The sequence below is a fragment of the Dama dama genome, chromosome 5, assembly GCF_033118175.1.
Source record: "Dama dama isolate Ldn47 chromosome 5, ASM3311817v1, whole genome shotgun sequence".
Lineage (NCBI taxonomy): Eukaryota > Metazoa > Chordata > Mammalia > Artiodactyla > Cervidae > Dama > Dama dama.
Genome location: NC_083685.1, coordinates 98578600 through 98597739, shown reverse-complemented (window position 1 = coordinate 98597739; position 19140 = coordinate 98578600). Strand labels below are relative to the sequence as shown.

At 56.7% G+C, this 19140-nt stretch overlaps 2 protein-coding genes across 2 annotated transcripts in view; one reads left to right on the top strand and one right to left on the bottom strand.

The window, feature by feature from the left end:
* STX8 (syntaxin 8) overlaps window positions 1-3383 on the top strand; it is a 198794-nt gene extending 195411 nt beyond the window's left edge. Inside the window, exon 8 of the mRNA XM_061143471.1 lies at window positions 3209-3383. Coding sequence (XP_060999454.1) covers window positions 3209-3276 — 68 coding nt within the window. The 3' untranslated portion in view covers window positions 3277-3383. The remainder of the gene's footprint in view (window positions 1-3208) is intronic.
* Window positions 3384-9258: 5875 nt separating this feature from the next.
* The window catches only part of NTN1 (netrin 1), a 191434-nt gene continuing 181552 nt past the window's right edge, over window positions 9259-19140 (bottom strand). The window contains exon 7 of the mRNA XM_061143469.1: window positions 9259-12993. Within this exon, the coding sequence (XP_060999452.1) occupies window positions 12665-12993 (329 nt within the window). The 3' untranslated portion in view covers window positions 9259-12664. The remainder of the gene's footprint in view (window positions 12994-19140) is intronic.

Below are 19140 nucleotides of genomic sequence, written 5' to 3'. Positions count from 1 at the left end.
TCAAAAAATGCAGTCATCCCCCTCGTCTTCAGGGTGATCCCGGGCTTGGGAGGGCCAGAAACTGTCCTGCCGCTGCTTCCCATCGGTCCGTCTGCTTCCTCCATTTCCATTATTTCTTAAGGAAAGATGTTGCACAATATAAACCTTTTCCCCAGCCAAGAAGTAGTGGGATTCCTGCCCAAGTGGAGGCTTTGGTCAACCTGAAGATGTTTCTGGAGGGAGAAATGAATGAAAAAATGTGTTCTTCTGGTTCTGGCAAGATGAACTGAGATAATAGTCACACATATGTACATACATACACACACCCACCCACCCTTACTGCAAGCATCTTGAAATGCTAGATGAACTATTACACCACCCCCTCGAGTGTTAATGGATGTCTGCGTTTATTAATACAAGGAAGAAGGGAAATCCACAGATGAAAGAAGTGGAGAGAGAACCAGAGCCCAGCCCCTGAGGTCATTGTCGGCCTCAGCGACACAGAGCAGGGTCTGCAGACAGTAAACGCATTAGGCTTTGCAGACCCCAGACAATGTGTCGCATCTCCTGTTTCTTTTTTGACAACCCTTTCAAAATATGAAAACCACTCTTAGCTCATGGGTTGTACAAAAACAGGCCAGAAGCCAGATATGGCCTGTGGGCCACAGTTTGCTGACCCCTGATGTAGAGTCTTGGTTTTTATGAAGACAGGAGAAAAAAAAATCGTAGGTCCTCAAGAGGAGGTGTTCTCCTCTTGGTTCAGTCTCCTCTTGGTTCATTGGAGAAAGATGGCATGTTAGAAAAAGTGCACCCGCTGTCACAGGGAGGTGACAGGGAAGCTTGCCATGAACTTTTTACTCCTTCCTCAGTATTTAAAACCATGAGCAAGCTGTGCTTACTTGGGTTGGGTTTAAAATTTACCCAGCCTGAATTACATCGAACCCTGGGCACCTCTGGATAGAATTCAGGGAGTCCATGAACTTGGATGAGAAATCTACATTCTTATCTTCACAAACCTCTAATTGAGCTTTAGCATTTCTTTTCTTCAGTGTAGAAAGTAGGCAGCAAACCACGGCAGGGCAAATCGTGCTTGCAATTTGGTCACTCACAGAAATCACAAATGTTTTCACACCAAAATATAGTACATGTATCGTTGTCAGAGGAACCTGGCAGGCTACATTCCATGGGGTCTCATGAGCCGGCCACAACTCAGCAACTAAAACCACCACAATTCTGTCATTGTCTCAGAATTTTTAAGAAGTGTATTTCGATAAGCTTGTTTCAGTAAAATTGGAAATCTTAAAATCATTTCTAAATAATCATTGGGCCAAAGAAGACATTGTTGAAAATTTTTAAATATTTAGAATTTAGAGGGAATTCCCTGGTGGTTCAGTGATTTAAGACTCTGTGCTTCCACTGCCGGGGACCCGGGTTTGATCTCTGCCTAGAACTAAGATCTCACATGCCCACAGGGCAGCAGATAAATAAATAATAGAATTTAGAAACTAGCAACATTAAAATTATTTTATATCAAAACTTGTAGGTTTAGAGTGGTACTGTTTAGAGGAAAGTGGAAAATGAATTAACTTTCAAGTAAAGAAGTTCAAGAAAAAAAAAAACGACAAACTAAATCCAAAGAAAGGCTGAATTGTAGGATTAATAAAAGTAAATGGAGAAATTAATAAATGAGAAGTGATCAGCAAAGTCAAACTTGTTCTCGGAAAAGGTTCATAAAAAGGCTCATTTGTGGCAAGGTTGGGGGAGAAAAGCACAAGCAGGTGGTGTGAGAAATAAAAAGGACTGAGACACGGTATAGTGCTAAAATTATAGGAGAATCTAAGGAATAGCCTTAGGCCAGTAATTTTGGATACTCAGGAAAAACTGGGCAATTTCCCCCCAAAATATAATTTAACAACACCAACTCAAGAAGAAAGCAGAATTCCCCACGTGGGGAGCTGTCCAAGTGTGGCATGAGTGTTGAAAACACATTGAGCAGATATTCATTCGTTCCTCAGTTCAGCAGTTGTGTGTGGAAATAAATGGCAGTAAATAAAATAATCAGAACTCCACACAGTATGTCCATTTTGCCCAATGGGACTTGCCACAATGATGGAGATGTCTGTCCTGTATTGTCTTTGTCCGGTGAAGTAGCCATCAGCCACATGTAGCTCTTTAGCTCCTGAAGCCAGATGTGGCCAGTGGTTATTCTAGCTAATAAGATCAAGAACGTGTTAGTGGCTTCCTTCGAGAGAATAAGTTGCTAAAACCTTGGGACCCTGACCTTGGCCAAGACAGCTCCTCAGCCTGCGCCGGGCAGTCCTGGTGGGCCAGATGGCCATGTGACCCCTGACTCCCCAACAGATTGTAGAGCATTTTCTCATGCTTCATCTCATCTGCTCCTCACTCCCCTCTCGGAGCCTCAGTGGCCTAGGGATCCTTCATTTCTCAGAGCTTGCTCTGTCACAGCCATGCCGTGTCTCTGGCATGCCACCACCATGCTGGCCTCCAGGTTGAAGGCACACCTATTACCCACCAGAGAAGTCGGCGAGGAAGGTGGTGAGGGCGTCAGGTAAACGAGCTGAGTCCTCCTGGCCCCTCGCTCTTCATCTGCTTTGAAGGAATGGGCAGTGGTAGGTCCAGATGTGTGAACCAAGGGAGACGGGGTGGCCTTGGCTGGACGCACGGAGCAGACTGGCCGGGAGTACATTGTGGTCCCCAGCCAAAAAGTTGAAGTAAAACTAGAGAACGTTAATATTAAAAAAAAAAAAAAAAAGTAAAGCAAAGGTCCCTCTCTTAGAATTCTTTCCAGATGGAAGACATAAGTTTCTTCGGCCCAAGAAGAAAAGGCCAAGCCGTGTGGATGGGGAGAAAATGGATTCTAGAATCACTATTTCTTTGTGAACTCTAAAGCCCTTTGCTTTATCACACCGTCATTAATGAGGACACAAAACATGGCTAAGTTGCACACAGAAGCCAGAGCAAGGGGGGCTGAACGGGGAGGCCCTATCAGGTCAGGAGCATGGGCACTTTGCCGGCACAACTCTTCAAGTAGCGAGATGGCACCCCTTTGGGGTCCCTGGAGTCCCTCCCTCCTGCCTGTCTGCTGACACCCCTGACACAGGGGCTCCCTGGAGAACTGCCCCGCTGTCTCAGAAGATACTTCACGGGAGAGGCGATGTTCTGCTGGTGGAAAGCATCACAGGGGGTCTTGTATGCTTCTGTTTTTCAGGGATGATAATGGTGATTTTACTGCTGCTCGTGGCCATCGTGGTGGTTGCAGTCTGGCCGACCAACTAGTGGCCATCCAGGGACCACCAACCAGGACACCTGCCAGTGATGGAGTAAAGCCGAGCATCCTCTTGGTACCCGAAAGCCGCTCTCAATAAATTCCCCCAAAGTTCTCACCTCGCTGTGCGTTGCTTCAGCAAAAACAAACCGGGTGGTGCCTCTGCTGAGGTATCGAGCGGGGTGGCCCTTTGGGGTTCTGCCTTGGTCATTGGGGTGCCCGCCCAAGGTCCCTCAGCGGTCACTGCCCCTTGGCCGCCAGTGGATTCCAGCCACCCCTGCAGTGTCCTGGGCCACCTGTGGGATGATGGTGAATTCCAACTGAATTCTTGGCGTTTGTGACCTGGAGTGTCTGGTCTGATCCGGGCAGTCACATGCCCACGTGGGAGACCAGCGAGCAGCCAAGGCCATGTGTGTCTTGGAGGGAGGAAGGCGCTGTGATGCAGGTAGGGCTCTGTGTAACTGCCCCCCTTCCCCCCCAAGCTTGCCACTCCTAGTGGTGAAGTATCTCTGGACGCTACTTTGGGAACTACCTTTGGACCTAGAAGCATGTGCTTTTTTCCTCCCTTGACATAGTAAACCACTTTTCCAAAGCTGATGCATCTCTATCAGCAGCGGAATCAAATCTGATGAACCAGGCGCGGAGATGGGAACAATCAGGCAAGAAAGTACCATGTGGAGTTCAAAGGAAGGTGCGATTCTGCAGGCAGAACAGGGCCTTTCTCTGGCTTCTAAACTGGCCCTGACCTGATGCAAAGAGTCAACCCATTGGAAAAGACCCTGATGTTGGGAAAGATTGAGGGCAGAGGAAAAGGGGGTGACAGAGGATGAGATGTTTGGATGGCATCACTGACTCAATGGACATGAGTTTGAGAAAATTCAGGGAGGTAGTGAAGGACAGAGAAGCCTGGCGTGCTGCAATCCTAGGGGTTGCAAAGAGTCGGACACAACTTAGCAATTGAACAACAGCAAACCAGCTGTGACAGTCTTGCGTGTGTATGAGTGTGCACTGCACGCATTGCACACACGTATGCGTATGTGATGATGAGGGCAGACAGATGGGCTAGACCTTGAGTGGGGTGCCAGGCCCTCAAAGGCGGCGGTGGATCCGGGTGGGAAGGGGCGGAGGGCCAAGCTTCGTGCCCTCCTCCTTGGCCGTCAGAAGGCAGGCCGGGCTGCCAGGCCTTGCTTTGCCATCCATGGCTCAAGGAGAAAGAATTGGGGTTGGTGATAGAAAAATTAGGGTGGTTTCCAAGCACAAAATTTCACTGGAAGAGGCGAGATTGGGTGTCTGGGAGGGGAATTTTGGGGTGGGAGAGTCTCCTGGGGATTCCCTAGAGACTACAAAATGGGCATGGGAGGGCTGTGTGCCCCTGGCACATCTCCTGGGACTCCGAGACCTGAAATGGCAGTGAGCAGGGAAGACCTGGGTCCAGACCGCGGGCCTCTGTCAGGGGAGCCCTGGCTCTGAGCTCGGTTTCTTCTAAGTCACTGCAAAGGGTGGGTGACCTTCTTTCTGACAGCTCTCCCCTCAAGGGGCTGGGTCACTTCCAGGCCACCTGGGCAGTCCCACTTCCACCTGCTGTGTGTGTGATGGTGACACACGGCGTTCTCCTGGGAGACGGTCTAGCCCTGGGCCTGGCCTGGCCTGCCCAGGTCGTACCTGGTCATAACTCGGCTCTGTGTTAGCCAGGACAGTGTTGCAGTCACAACCCCCCCAAGTCCCGACGACCTAGATCCATCCCAGTGTCAGGGCCTTCCCGCTGCTGCTCGTCCACGCAGGTCAGCTGGGGGCCCAGACCCAAGCACAGGGGACAGCCCCTCGGCTCTGGCAGAAGAAAGGGGACTGTGGACACCCTCGCGCCAGCCATGGAATGCTCTGCCCAGGAGGGAAGCCGTCAGCTCTGCTCACAGCTCACTGGCTGGACTGTCACCTGCCCTGCTCAGTGAGGGGACCAGGAAGTGCCCAGAAGACCGAGAGCCTGAACTGGGCAGTTGACGGCCCCAGTGACCAGCACACTGCTCGTTAGCTGTGTGACCATGGGCCAGGTGCCCTGCCTGGGCCTGCGTTTCCTCCTCTAGGAAATGGAGAGAAGACGGTCTCCTGCCTCCAGGGCTGCCGTGAGGACCAGGTGAGTCAGCCCGTGTCGGCACAGAGCAGCCAGAGCGGCTCAGCATAGTCTACACCCGCTGGGCCAGGCGGTCACCACATCCAGGGCTCAGGCCCCCTCTCCAACCCAGTGCCAGCTGTCGTGAGGATGTGAGAGAGCTGGGGCACAGCAGCGGTGCCCGCTGACCCCCCGGGCAGCCAGCCTGTGCGGACCTGGAAAGGCCCTGGAAGCCGTGTTCAGACCGGGGACCGGAGGGTGGGGAGCAGGGCAGCCGTGAGCGGGAGCCCCACTGTAGGGATCAGGTCAGGGTAGCAGAGGACAGGACATGGAAGTGCGCTTGTGTCAAGGCCAAGACACCAGCAGAGGGGCCAGGCTGGACGGTGGGGGCGGGGGGCGGTTTGGACCTTAAGGTGCTCTGGAGGCATTTTCCCTGTGGGCAGGGGGCGGGGCAATTGCCAATGGATGCCCCAATGGAAGAGCAAGAATCCACCCATCTTGTCGTGCAAAACCCCAACTCTGTATAAACAGCGTCTCCTTGGAGTCCCCCACTTCCGGGCTCATGGGAGGTGGCACTGAAGGCCTGTTTGACTTTTTCACCTCCTCCTGACTTGCTCAGCATGGAGCCCCGGCAACTCGTAAGGCATCTTTGAGCCAGAGCCCCGGCGGCCTGGCTCAGCCATGCGGGGAAGGCCTTTCTGAGCCAAATGTGGAGCCCGGGTCCTCACACCCCAGCCTCTGTCCTCCCGGCTGAGCATGCTCAAGGCCTGGCCCGCGCACTGCTGTCATGGGACCAGTGGCTTCACTTCTTGGACCCAGGGACAGGGCGGGCGGAAGAAGCTAGTTGGTCCAGACTGTGGGATCTGTCATCTAGGCCTGGAGCAGTGCCAGGCAGGGAGGCTCCCCTGTACCCCAGCTTCCTCGGGGTGGGCTTCTCACAGGAGACACCTGGCCCACTCTGAACGGAAGGGTGGCCTGAAACTGGCAAGTTCGAGTGGCTGGGCGGAGCCTCTGAGGGTCTGCTGCATGACGGCACATGGTGCAGTCACGTGGCCTTTTCCAGCTGGGTTTGGCCAGACCTGGTTTCCCATCCCCCACACCCCACAGAAGCATCAGGACCAGGGTCCCAGGGTGGCTCAAAAGCTCTGGACAGGTGGCGTGAACAGCCACAACTCTAAGCATAGAAAGCAGCGAGACCCCATCACCTTGGGTGCATTTTCAATGAAAGTAACTTTATTAAAACAACATCATAAGTATTGTTGAACTGATTATTTACTAATCATAAGCATTTAAAGTCTCTTGTTATTTAGTCGCTCAGTTGTGTCCGATTCTTTGTGACCCCATGGACTGTAGACAGCCAGGCTCCTTTGTCCATGGAATTCTCGAGGCAAGGTGTACCATGTCAAGGAATCCGGGTACCTGGTTACAACTGGTGCTTTTGTTCTGTTGAAGCCTCGTGATTATCAACAACTGTAACTAAAGCTTAGTTTTCAGTAGCCCCAGGACACCTGCTCCTGGCAAAGCCCTGGACCCTCCTTCCACCGGGCTCCTGCAGGACTCCAGACCGTCCTTCTGCTTTGAAAAGTGTTGGGTTCTCTCCTGACCCGTCCGTCCTCTGAGAACTGCCAGCTGGCCTGTGGCTGGTACTCCCTGCCTCTTGGCATAGACTCGTTCAAGGTCATCTTTTATCTAGCTGGGTTTTCTAACCTAGCCCTGCTGAAGGTAAGTGTGGTTTTCCCCACCTTTTTTTTGAAAAGTGGGCCAAGGCTCCTCTTTCCTTCATTGCTTCTTATGGCCTCAGAGTTCCTCCCAACTGCCTGCAGTAACAGAAGGCATCTGCATCTTTGCAGACCAGACTTGCTGGCCTGTAGAGTCTCCACTTTATTTTTTTTCCCAAACACTGACAGACTTTATTGTGGTGAGGGTTCCCACCTGTGATCCCACCCCCTTAAGTAAAAAAGTGCATAGAAAGAAGGGATTTAGAAACTTTTGTACAATATCTACATCCTGGGCCCCCAGGACAAGAAGGGGGTGATTGCTGGGTGGGTTGGAGGGCTGGAGGCAGGGCCCTCGCCACCTGCATGCCCACATCTACCCTGACATGAGGGTGGGGGTGAGATGCTTGGGTTGAGTCTCCACTTTGATAGTTTTTGGGTGGATTAATTCATTGCTGTATTTCTCACATGGGCTGTCTGTCCTTTCACACCTAGGTTTTCTTGGTGTATTTTTTATACATCTTTATTTAGTCTTAACATGGACAGAGCTGTGTTCAGCAGAGTCTGAAACCCAGGTGTGTCTCTACCATGAGCGGGCAGCCCCCATCCACAGTGCTGTCTCAGGCCCTGGCAGGTGGAGGCATGGGGGAGGCCTTTAGAAATGTGGGCACCTCCTTGGCCAGACCCTGGGGAGCTATCACCCAGCAGGGTCTGGGCTTCTGACTGAACTCTGCTGGCCCCCAAGTCCCTGATGGGAATTTGTTTCCTTGTGCCTCAGCATTCCAGTCTCTAAAATGGACTTCTCCAACCACCCTGGGTCAGTGCTCCACAGGGAGCCGGCTGATTTCCTGCACTGAGTTTGGCAGATGTCTAAAATCCGGCAGATGGTCCAGCTGGGTCTGAACTGGCTTTGAGGGGAGCCCAAAGCTGCAGAAAAGCCTCGCTTTCCCCTTGGCCTGTCCGGCCACTTGGGACCTGTATCCCGTCTCTGCCACGGGCTGTCAGTGCTCCCTTGTGACGGAGCTTACACCGGGAACCACCCCTACATCCACCTGTGCTGGCTTTGACCCCTGGTTCTGAGAGCACAGCTCCCGTGCCTAGAGCCCTTGAGGAGGCAGGATGGGCCTTACTCCTTCCTGCATGTGTGCTAAGTTGCTTCAGACCCCATGGACTGCAGCCCTCCAGGCTCCTCTGTCCATGGGATTCTCCAGTCAAGAGTACCGGAGTGGGTTGCCATGCCCTCCTCCAGGGGATCATCCCAACCCAGGGATTGAACCCGTGTCTCATATGTCTCCTGCATTGGCAGGAGGGTCTTTACCACTGGCGCACCCTGGGAAGCCCTTAGTCCTTCCTGAGCAGCAGCTCATGGCTTCCCAGCCTGATCACGCAGTGGGAAGGGCCTTCCGTGCCACACAGGGGAAGGATGAATCTGTGTCGTTGAGACTTGTCTTCGAAACAGCTGGGTGCAGAAATTATAGCTTCCTGGTGACGATCGGTTCCACTTTGCATGGCAACACAACATGTTCCTAATGACTGAATTGCTTATTTAATAGAGAAATCACAACCATTCAGAAGTTTAAATATAGTCTCCCAGAAACCCAGTGAGCTCAGTTCCTGGTGGCGCTGGCCCCGGCCCCATCCCTGCACCTCACAAAGTGTTAGCGACATGACGGCTTGAGAACATTCTCCAGTGTCACTGACCCTGCTGTCTTTGCCGGTGAGTCTCCCCCCTACTTGAATAGAAGAAACTGGTTACATGAAGGGCAATAACTCTACTTGCAGGTTCTGAGTCAGATGGGGAAGAGCAAAGGCAGGCTCTGGCTTATCCCCGGGGCCCCCAGTCTCCAGGATCTAATGTCTGATGATCTTGAGGTGGAGCTGATGTAATAATAAAGTGCACAATAGATGTAATGCACTTGAATCCCCCTGAAACCATCCACCGTCTCCCCAGCCTGTAGAGAAACTGTCTTCCATGAAACCAGTCCCTGGTGCCAAAAAGTTTGGGCACCATTGCTCCAGAGCATCACGGGGCCTTGGTCTCAGGTTTGTCTTGCTGGGAGTTCTTAGACCAGAAGCCATATTCCTTAAATGGCCTCAAGACTCACCAGCCTCTCACCCAGCAGGCTGACCACCCCCTAGCTCAGGCCACCAATAAAGACTGGGAGACAGAGAACAGTGTACAAGAGTTTATTTAATTGATATCTGAATTTAGTTCTATCATGTGGGGCCCACGTTACAAGTTCCATCTGGGTCCATTACAACTCTAACCAAAAAAAAGAAAAAACTTAAAAAATCCACAACTTTTTCCATGTCATTAAATATATTCATATATAATAACCATAATATATTAGTATGCATTGGAAAGGAACACTGACCCAAACAATATGTCATGGTCACAACTAAACATTTACAATTCTGAGTGAACAGAACTCCGGAACGCAGTGGGGAGTGGGGAGGTGCAGAGGGGAGGGGGAGCCACGTCCAAGGACGCGAGGAGCAGGACTGGCTTGATTCTGACAGGGGCGAGGCCCTACAAGTACACACTTCGATACCCTTAGGGTACGACTTGGCTATGGCCATGAACCATGGCCCAGTAACCCTATCCATGGGTCTAGTTCATCCACTCTGCAGTCTTCCTTTCTGCGGTGAGACCCAAACATTTTTCAGTTGCCTAAAGGGGTCTCTCCTTGATTTCAGTCTCCAGCCTGGGGTTAACCCAAGACAGGCTGTACCCATTTCCTGCGGTTACTCTGGGGGCAGAGTGCTAGGTGGGTACCAGAGGCCTGGGGGCAGCTCCCAGCTCCCCCCAGCTTGGACTGCGGGGGTCCCTCCCACTTTACCACTAGGACCTGCCTCACCCTCCTTTGCTCAGGACGGAAGCCAAGCTGCAGGTGAGTTCAGGGGGCAGCCCCCTCATCCTTCTTCCTTCCCTCCACCCCAATCCTTAGCATTACTATGTGTCAGAAAAGCAGGGACCCCGCTGTCAGGGGCTCCAGACCCCCCAGCAGGTAAGAAAAAGGACAACTTGGAAATTTCTTTAAAAAAAGAAAGACTAATCTGGTATGTTTTTCTTCAAACACCTACATATCACAACTCTGGTTAATACACTCTTCAAAATCTAGTTCCATTTTACATCCTTTCCTAACTGTACAAACCGGAACCTCAATTCCTATTTCCATTTCCACCCGGGGTGGGTGGGCGAGGGAAGGAGAGGGGTGCTTTCCCAAGGGGGAGGGTCCTCCCGAATTGGTGGCTGGATTCAGAGGAGCGGTGGGCTGGGTTCTGGCTGGGTGGGGAAGGCCACCTGCCAGGACTGAGCCCCTCCCCGCCCCGAGTTCCTCTACCCCCTAGTTGACTGGTGGCCCTGACATTCCCCAGAGGCCAGGCTGCTCTGCTCTCGGGGTGCTGAGCCAGAGGGTGAGACTGGCTGAATTTAAAGCAAGATGCATTGCTGCCTGGCGGGCTGCTGGCCACGGAGACCACCAGTGCAAGCCCCCCTCGTGACGGGGGCTGAGACTTGGGCCTGGGGTGGGAGCTGGCGGGGCTGCCATGCCCTCCTGGGCAAAGCAGAGAAGCCAGGCTGGTGCGAACAGAAAGAGGACGACTGCCCACACAGGACAGAGCCTCTCGTAGACTGTGAGCCAACAAAACACACCCGAACCACACGGGCGGCGGGGTGGTGCCGACTGCGTGCAGAGGGCCCTACACTTCCAGCCTAGGACTCGGAGTCAGGCAGGTCAGTGACCCCTTCCCAGGCCCATTCTGTCTTTCCCCTGCCCCTGGGGGCATCTCTGGAACCCCTCCAGGCAGCCAGACATCCTTTCTGCCTACACCTTAGGACCAGCCACGGCCTGCCTGCCTGGAACCTGGAGTGAGTGTACACCGGCCTCACGCACCGCCCTGGCTGTCACCTCTCAAGATATGACTGTGCCCATCCCAGCCCCCAGTTCCTGACGTCTGTTCTCCAGGCCAGATGCCATCACCAGGGTCAGCGTCTCAGGGGTGACTCACCCAGAAGCACCCCTTGCAGCCTGCGAGGGAACCAAAGAGGGGTTATAGTACCCGGTGAGGACCCCTGTCTCACGGGGCTGTCATGAAGATAGTGTGAGGTTACGGGGGTAAAGTGCCTGGCACAGAGCAGGTGCTCGGTAAATGGTGGCGGTGGCGAGGCGGGAGGAAGCAGAGGAAAGCCAAACCAGGAGGGCCCGAGCTTCATACTTGGTGTGACCCTTCTAAGCAGCCAAACTCCAGCAGGGAAGATGAAACCAATTTCTTGACTGAAGAGAGGAGCCAGGCCTCGAATTCAGAGTGCCGGCTAGGGGGGTGGGGGCCCCTGGGCACAGGTCCTGTGTGAGGCCATCAGACCTGGACGTTTAGGGCTGCCAGCTTGGAGACGGTATCTCTCGGAAGCTTTGGAAAGGGAGCCTGACCCCACTAGGGGGCCCGGGAGGCATCCACAGAGGGGGCCGCCAGAGGGGGTGAGGTGCCACCCAGGCCGTACCAGGATGGTGGTAGGAAGCCTCCTCTGTCCGCTCCTTGGGGAGTCAGCAGTGAGGGCCCAGCAGGAAGTGGTCACGGCTCCCCTGGTACCTGGGACCCTAATGGTTCCAGCCCTGCCAGCCTGCGACTTGGGCACTCCCGCGCCCCCCTGAGCCAGCGGAGCGGGTCCCCACTCCAGCCAGCCCACTCCCACCCCAACTGCCTCAGCAGCCTGCCTTCCAGGCCCTTCCCAGCTGTTGACACTGCTGAGGGACCTTGTGGGAGCTGATGTCATTACACAAATAGTGTCGCTGCCGTAAGCCCAGCCAGTGCCCCCTCCCCCTCCCCTGGAAAATGTCATAAAGGGGCTGCTTCCAACTTTCCAGAAAGGAAACTCTCTGGGAGGTTTTTCGTTGCCAATGCCTCCTCCATCAGACAGCTCCGGCGTGAGCAGTGACCGACCACCCGGCGTGGGCTTCTTGGGGGTGTCCCTGGTCCAGAAGCCTGGCCAAGCACCCACCCACCCCAAGCCCGGCCAGGGCAGGACCAGGAGGGGCATCACTGCTCTGGCTGCACAGACTGGAACCCCTCCGCACCCCCCACCACCAGGAGGATGGCGGGGGCAGGTGGAGACCACAGACCGCACGGGGAGGGCTGGCTGGACAGGCCACTTCCGCCTCCCCCGGGTTCCCCCAGACCGCTGCAGACGGGAGCCCGAGTTGCCACAGCCAGGGTTCCTGTGGCAATTCCCCAAGAAGGGTCAGGGGAACCAAACGGGGTTTTCTGTTTGGGGCTGCGGGCCTGGGGGTTCACAGTTCTCCTCCTCAAGTGCCCTTCTCTACCCATCGCTGCGGCCCACCTGCCCCTGCCCCTGCCCCGGCCACCCTCCCGCCCCAGGGAAACGCATCTCTGCTCTGGAGGGAGCCCGTGAGGTAGCTAAGTCTCCGGGGCCTGGCCGCCCAGGGGGCTGGGGGCGGGGCCGCCGAGGGCCCCAGCCCCGCCCCCACCCTCCCCCCATCTGGGAAAGCCCCGCGGGCCAAGTCCACGCCGCGGTGGCCGGCCCCGCGCCCAGCCCGCCGGCGCGCCGCTGCCTCCGCGCTAGGCCTTCTTGCACTTGCCCTTCTTCTCGCGCTGCTGGAACTTGCGCAGCCGCCGCGCCCACGTGTCCCGCCACTGGATCACCAGGCTGCTCTTGTCCGCCACGATGCCGCTCTGGTCGGGCGAGTCCTCCGCGTTGCCCAGCAGCAGGTACTTCTTGAGGGGCTTGATTTTCGGGCACTTGCAGGCGATGTCCCGCGAGCGGATCCACAGGTTCTGGTCACCGCGGCGGATGCGGCTGGTGCCCTGCTTGTACACGGAGATGATGTTCACCGTGAACTTCCACCAGTCCCCCGCCTTGTCCGCCTTCAGGATGTGGATCTGGACGGCTGCAAGGAAGCACAGGTAGGGCGTGGGCCTCGGCTGCCGCCTGGGCGCCCTGGCTCCTGCCGCCGAGAGGGCCCGCGATGGGGCGGCCTGTTTGGTGAAGAAGGAATTGGAGACCCTGTGCTGGGACGTGACCGCAGGTGGAGCCACACTGGGGGAATAGGTGTGTGGAGGCAAAGCTGATCCTAGAACCCTGCCTGCTGATACATCTGCCAAGGCCACTGCTCTGAGAAGTCTTACTTCCTGCCTGTGTTGAAGGTGCCACCCAGCCTTGTCTTTGGGGACAATCCCCCTTAGAGTCCAGGAAGACACTATAGGAACTGACCACACCCCCCTGAATTCCGGGCAGAATCCAGCTGTTCAGGCAAGTGCCCTCCATGAGCACAGTGCTGGCCACTGGGGGCAGACCAACGTGGGCAGTACCTCCTGGCCATTTCCAGAGGCCCCACCACCTAACATCAAGCCTCGTGACACCCCCAGCCACACAACCTTGCTCTTAATCTAATCTCAGACTGGGGTTTCAGTGCCCAGGGGCCATGCATCCTGAGCAGCCCTTGAAGGCAGCCACAGCACCTCTTCTGGAGTCCAGGGTCCTTGTACTATCCCCTCCCATCCCTGCCAGGCCGCCCTGTCCTCTGGACCCTCCCCAAGCCCCCAGGCTATTCCCCTCCCTTTCAGTTCTCTGCTACTATTTCCCTGAGTATGGGGGCTCTCTAGCTGAGGCAGGTATCAGAATCCCCTCGACAGCTTGTCACACACACATCGCTGGCCTCGCCCCAATTTCTGATTGACCAGGTGTGGAGTGGGGCCCAGGAAGGCACACTTCTGACAAACTCCAGATGGTGCTGATCCAGGGAACACAGTTTGAGAATCAATGCCCTAGTGAATGTCAACAGATGCTATTTCTGCAGGATATAAGGTATGTTACAAGAGAAAAAACATTTTTAAGGGGGAGGGGGTAATAGATTTTGTTCAAACCACTAGATGAAATAGTGGGTTAAAGTCAAAAAGTTTTCTTACTGCGGGACTTTTCAGAGCCTTTAATCTACAAATTGTGTGTGCCGGCACAGCTGTGGTTTTCCCAAACAACTCTGACTGCAGGGCCCTTTGGGTGGTTATCTCAAGTCACCAGAGCCCCCACAGGGCCTATTCTGGGTGTAGGGGACACATACCGTTCCAGGGGCTAAGTGCAGAAGTCTACGCTGTACTAGCGTCCAGCCAAAGGAAACTTGCGCTCCTCCTCCATCCCCACGGTCAGAACCCAGCACCTTCCCCTCCACCCCTGGTCAGGCTGAAGGTTCTCCTAGCAGCTGTGTAGACCTGAGCCCTCCTGAGAAAGGGGCTTGTCTCGACAAGTGAAGACACCAAGACAGGGTGGGCTCAGTGGCTCCAGGAGCCACGCAGACGTGCACCCAAGGAGGGGCCGACAGTCTCACCTGCCCTCTTAGCTCCGGGCGCTGGGCCCACTCACCATGCTGGCCCGCCTCTCTCATGGTCTCAGGGGGCTACTCCCCGGGCCCTCCCCACGCCCCTTCTGTGCCCACGCTTGGCCCAGGACAATGGGAAGGGGCACGGATGGCCAGGCCCTCCATTGAATCCCACCCTTCTGGGGTGAAGCAAGTGGCGGATTTTCCCATATTTTCATTTCAGCTGTTCCTGGGCATCCTGAACTTTGCACTCCAGTCTGAGGGCTCCAATGAATGGCTGCCATGGCAACCATTTCCATGTTTTCGTCACCAAGGGACTCAACACTCAGTGTGAACTCGGAGGAGGGGGTGGGGAGCCCTCCAGCCTGGAGCAGTGGCTGGGCTGTGTGTGTTTGACTGTGCAGACAGAGGTCACCGTGGCAACTGAGTGCCCCTCAGCTAAGCGAAGGAGGGGAGCCGCCCCCAGCATCCCCAGGAGCCCCAGCTTCCTCTCCTCAGGACTGAGCTGAATGCAGAATGAGCCTCCCCCAGGGTGCAGCTGCCGCCTGTGCGGGACCTCAGACCCCTGGCCCAGTCGCGGTGTCCCGCCCTGCAGCCAGGGTGGGCTGTGGCGGCCCAACAAGGATGATGCCGAAGGCACCCCAGAGAAGGTGGCTTTGCTCATCTACTGGTGTTACGAGCTGAACTGGGTATCGCTCCCTGCCAGTAAATTAATACACTGAAGTCCTAACCCCCAGTAACTCAGAACGTGGCAGTGTTTGGAGATAAGGTCTTTAAGAGGTAGTTAAGAGGAAGTTCGAAGGGTGGGCCTCAACCCAATATGACTGGTGTCCTCAGAAGACGAGGACACAGAGATCAGGACACAGAAACGCACGGAGGGAAGACCACATGGAGACAGAACAAGACGACCACCTCCAGGCCAGGGAGAGAGCCTCGGGTAACCACTCCCGACAACCCCTTGAGCTGGCACTTCCAACCGGCGAGACTGGGAGAAAGCAAATTCCTGTTGTTTGAGCCCCTCAGTGGTACTTTGTTCTGGCAGGGCCGGCAAACTCATAACCACTGGAATTGAAGATTCAGGATCCGGGGCCTCAGCTCATGGCCAGGTGGGAGGGGAGGGCTGGATGGCCCTCCAGGCCCCATCTCTCCGCGGACCTGCAGGGATGAGGCCTGGAGACCCCTGCCCCACCTTCCCTGGTCTGCACCCCCTCTCTCCGGGGCAGCCTGCTTCCCCAGCCTGGAGGGGGACCTGGCGGTGGACACAGCTCGATGGGGACGAAGCGCTGGCCCTTGTCCTCCTCCTACCCCAGCAGCACCCTGGCAGCGGGTGGGACGGGCTGGGGGCAGGGCAGGGGCGGGTGGTGGTAGATTCATGTGATTATGCTGGACAGAGTCCACATTTCCGCTGCCCTTGGCAACACCTCCGCATATTACACAGCCCACCAAGTATGAGCTGCACACGCAGTGCACAGGCCAAGTCCCCACGGTGCACACACGGCTGAAAGTACTCAAAATACACATTGAAACAGTGACCTCAGGCAGACCAACTCGGCCCCCTCGGGGAGCATGCGGGGCTCAAGACAGTGCCGGGCCGCCACCACCTCTGACGCCGTGCTGGCTGGGGGCCAGGAACAACCGGCATCCCCTGGGGGCCCACAGCACCGCCCAATTGGGTCGGGGCGGGGCCAGGGGCAGCTTCTTGTCCACCCTGGGTGCACAGAAAAAACTAGGCGTTGGAAAAGACCCTGATGCTGGGAAAGATTGAAGGCAGGAGAAGGGGACAGTAGAAGATGAGATGGTTGGATGGCATTACCGACTCGATGGACATGAGTTTGAGTCAACTCCAGGAGTTGGTGATGGACGGGGAAGCCTGGCGTGCTGCAGTCCATGGGGTCACAAGAAGGACATGACTGAGTGACTGAACTGACTGAGGGGCACGGTCCCCAAGGCTGTGTCCCTTACACTCACATGACGCTCACTCCAGGCTAACTAGCCTCAGCTCCTGGGACGTCTAAGCTCCACGTCCATGTGCCGATGTCCTAAACTGGCCAGAAAACGGGGCTCCAGGGAGGATCCCCCACCCCTTATTCAGAAAAGAGGCAGGTGAGATGACCCTCAGAAAGGCAGATGATGAGATCAGGCTGGGGTAATAAGAGGCTTGCCAAGACACCCCCCACACCTAAGAGGGAGGGAGGGTCCTGGCACTGAGCTGGGGGTGGGGGGCAGGACTCTAAAGCACAAACAAGGGAGTGGCTAAAGCAGACTGGCTGGAACAGGAGCCTGCCCCACCTGCCGGTGTCTGCCTGCTCCCAGGCTGGGCCACAGTGCAGGTGAGCTGCATAGGTCCCACAGCTCTGCTCCTGTGCAGTCAGCAGGCATCAGGTGTAGGGAGGAACCCCTGAGGAGACGCAGGTGAGGCTGGCTCCAGAAGGTCCCCCCACCCACGGAAGTGGGGACCTGCAGGATGGAGCAAGTGCCCACAGGAAAAGCAGGGGAAGAGTGCGGCCCCGAGAGAGTAGAGTCGGCCTCCGGGTCCCAGAGGCCAGGCTACACCTGGTCTTCTGGCCTCCGAATCCCCAGGGCCCCAGAGCTTTGCTGGTGCGGCTGCAGGCAGGCTGGAACAGGGCCCCCTCAGCAACTCCGGGGCTCACGGGAGGGCCTTGTGCACCAGGAGCCATCCCCAGCCACCAGGGCAGGGCATAAGAGGGCCGGTCTCCTCTGCCGGCCCGTGAGTCTGCTGCCCAGCTACTGGGCACATGGCTCTCCGGCCCTCGGTAGAGGCCCGCCCCTGGCCCTCAAGGGCGGGCTGTGGCTCTGAGAGGGAGAGCAGGGCAGTGAGCACCAGCCCAGGGAGGCAGGGGTCAGCACTGGGCTGGTCCGAGCCATGGGGCCTCGGGCTAGGAGGCAGGCCAGGGGCCTTGTCCAGGCCCATTCCTGGCTCAGCCCGAGGCCCCCACATGTCCTTCCAGAGGCGCAGACCTCTGGCTCTCCTTCCCCGGGGCCTCCACCTCCACAGAGTCCCAGCAAGGCCGGCCACGGTGAGCTGAGAAGTGGAGCTCTGGGTCCCACCTCGAGCTCAAGCTCGTATTCCTCCAAAGGGAACAGTGCACCCAAGGCAGCCCCTGGTTCCTTCAAAGCCTTGCTCCATACCCAGCTCCCGCCCTGACCCTGGAGACCAAGCATGGGTCAGCTCTGGACCCTCCGAGGACCTGGCCCTGCCAGCACCTTGGACTGTCAGTGGTAGGAGGCAGCACTAGGCTGACTGCCGCCCCCCACTCACAGGTTCGGGGGATGTCTGGCTGGGGTCAAAGCCCCCAGCCAGGCCAGGTTCTAGGACCCAGAACGGCCGCTGGGTCAGCGACGAGCACACAGTTAGTGCCAGCCCAGCCCAGATGGACGACCTGCTGGGTGGGGCCTGGGGCTGTGGCTCTGGGTGGGGTGGGGGGGTAGCTTCCTCCTCTCCTCACCAGCTTGGGACACCTCTGCACAGAGGCTTCCTGCCTCCTGGAGGTCTCCTCGATTTATGGGCTGCTCAGATGGGGGTCCCAAGGGGCTTCCCAGCAGCTGTCTCTCCCAAGGAGGCTTGGGTGGTCAGCCCCGGCCTTCCCCACCCCACCGTGCCCTCCTGATGGGCCAGGCCAGCTCGGGACCCATCTGCCTCCAAGACGGCGGCCAGGACGAAGGGGGGAAGGACACCGGCCCCGCAGAAGCCATTAAAAGCACGCGGCCCCATAAATCTCCCGGTATGGAAAGCGTGTCAGGAGCTGCAGCTGCTCTCATAAAGCACAGCTCTGCCCACATGTTTCCCAGCACCACCACCTCCCCCCACCCCACCCTGTGAAGGTCAGAAGCAGTCAAGCAGGGCCAGCCTTGTTCTCGGAGATGCTAACCTGCAGCAGGGGCAGGAGAGCGGAAGGGGTGTGGGTGGGGTGTCACAGCAGCCCCCCCAGTTTTCATCCCATCAGGTGGAGGGCTGGAGGTGCGCTGTGGTCAGAAAAACCCCGGGGCTGCCACCACCTGCCACACCCACCAAGGCCCCACCTCAGACCTGGAATAAAACGGGGACCTCCCAACTTGGGGTTAGGGAAGGTTCCATCCTCCCCGCCCTCAGCAGAAGAAGTAACAGTGCAACCCTCTCTCTCAGACCAACACAGAGGTGGCCTCAGTTTCCCCTGCCAGGTCCTAGTGTTTTTAGGCTCTGTTCTTGGGAAGCGAGAAGGGTGAGGGGGCCTGAGATGAGCCGACTGCCCGGGGCTCCCTGGAGGAGGGGACATCAGGAGATCTGGGTTCAGAAGACCAGACTCGGGGGATGCTAGGGGCCCTGTTCTCCAGGGAGACGGCCTGGCACCCCCAGCCCACAGGCGAGACGAACTCAGGAGACTGGCCACCCTCGTCTGCAAGAGACTCAGGCAGGACAGTGGACTCGGGCCTGGCCCTACACCCCCCAAAGCTGCCCCCCCTCCCCATCAGAAGGAACTGTAACAGCCCAGCCCACCCCATCACAGCACAGCCCCAGCTGTCAGAGTGTGATCCCGGAGGACAGCAGAAACCCGCCCCCTGCCCCCCAGGGCCTCACACAGCCTCAGGAGATGCCCCACCACCCACACCTTCCCCCCAGGCTGGCTGCAGCAGTCCAACCCACCCACCACACACACACACACGGCAACAGTGGGGCGCTCACTGCCTGCCGTAAGTTCCCCTAGGTCGGTTCCCATCATCACT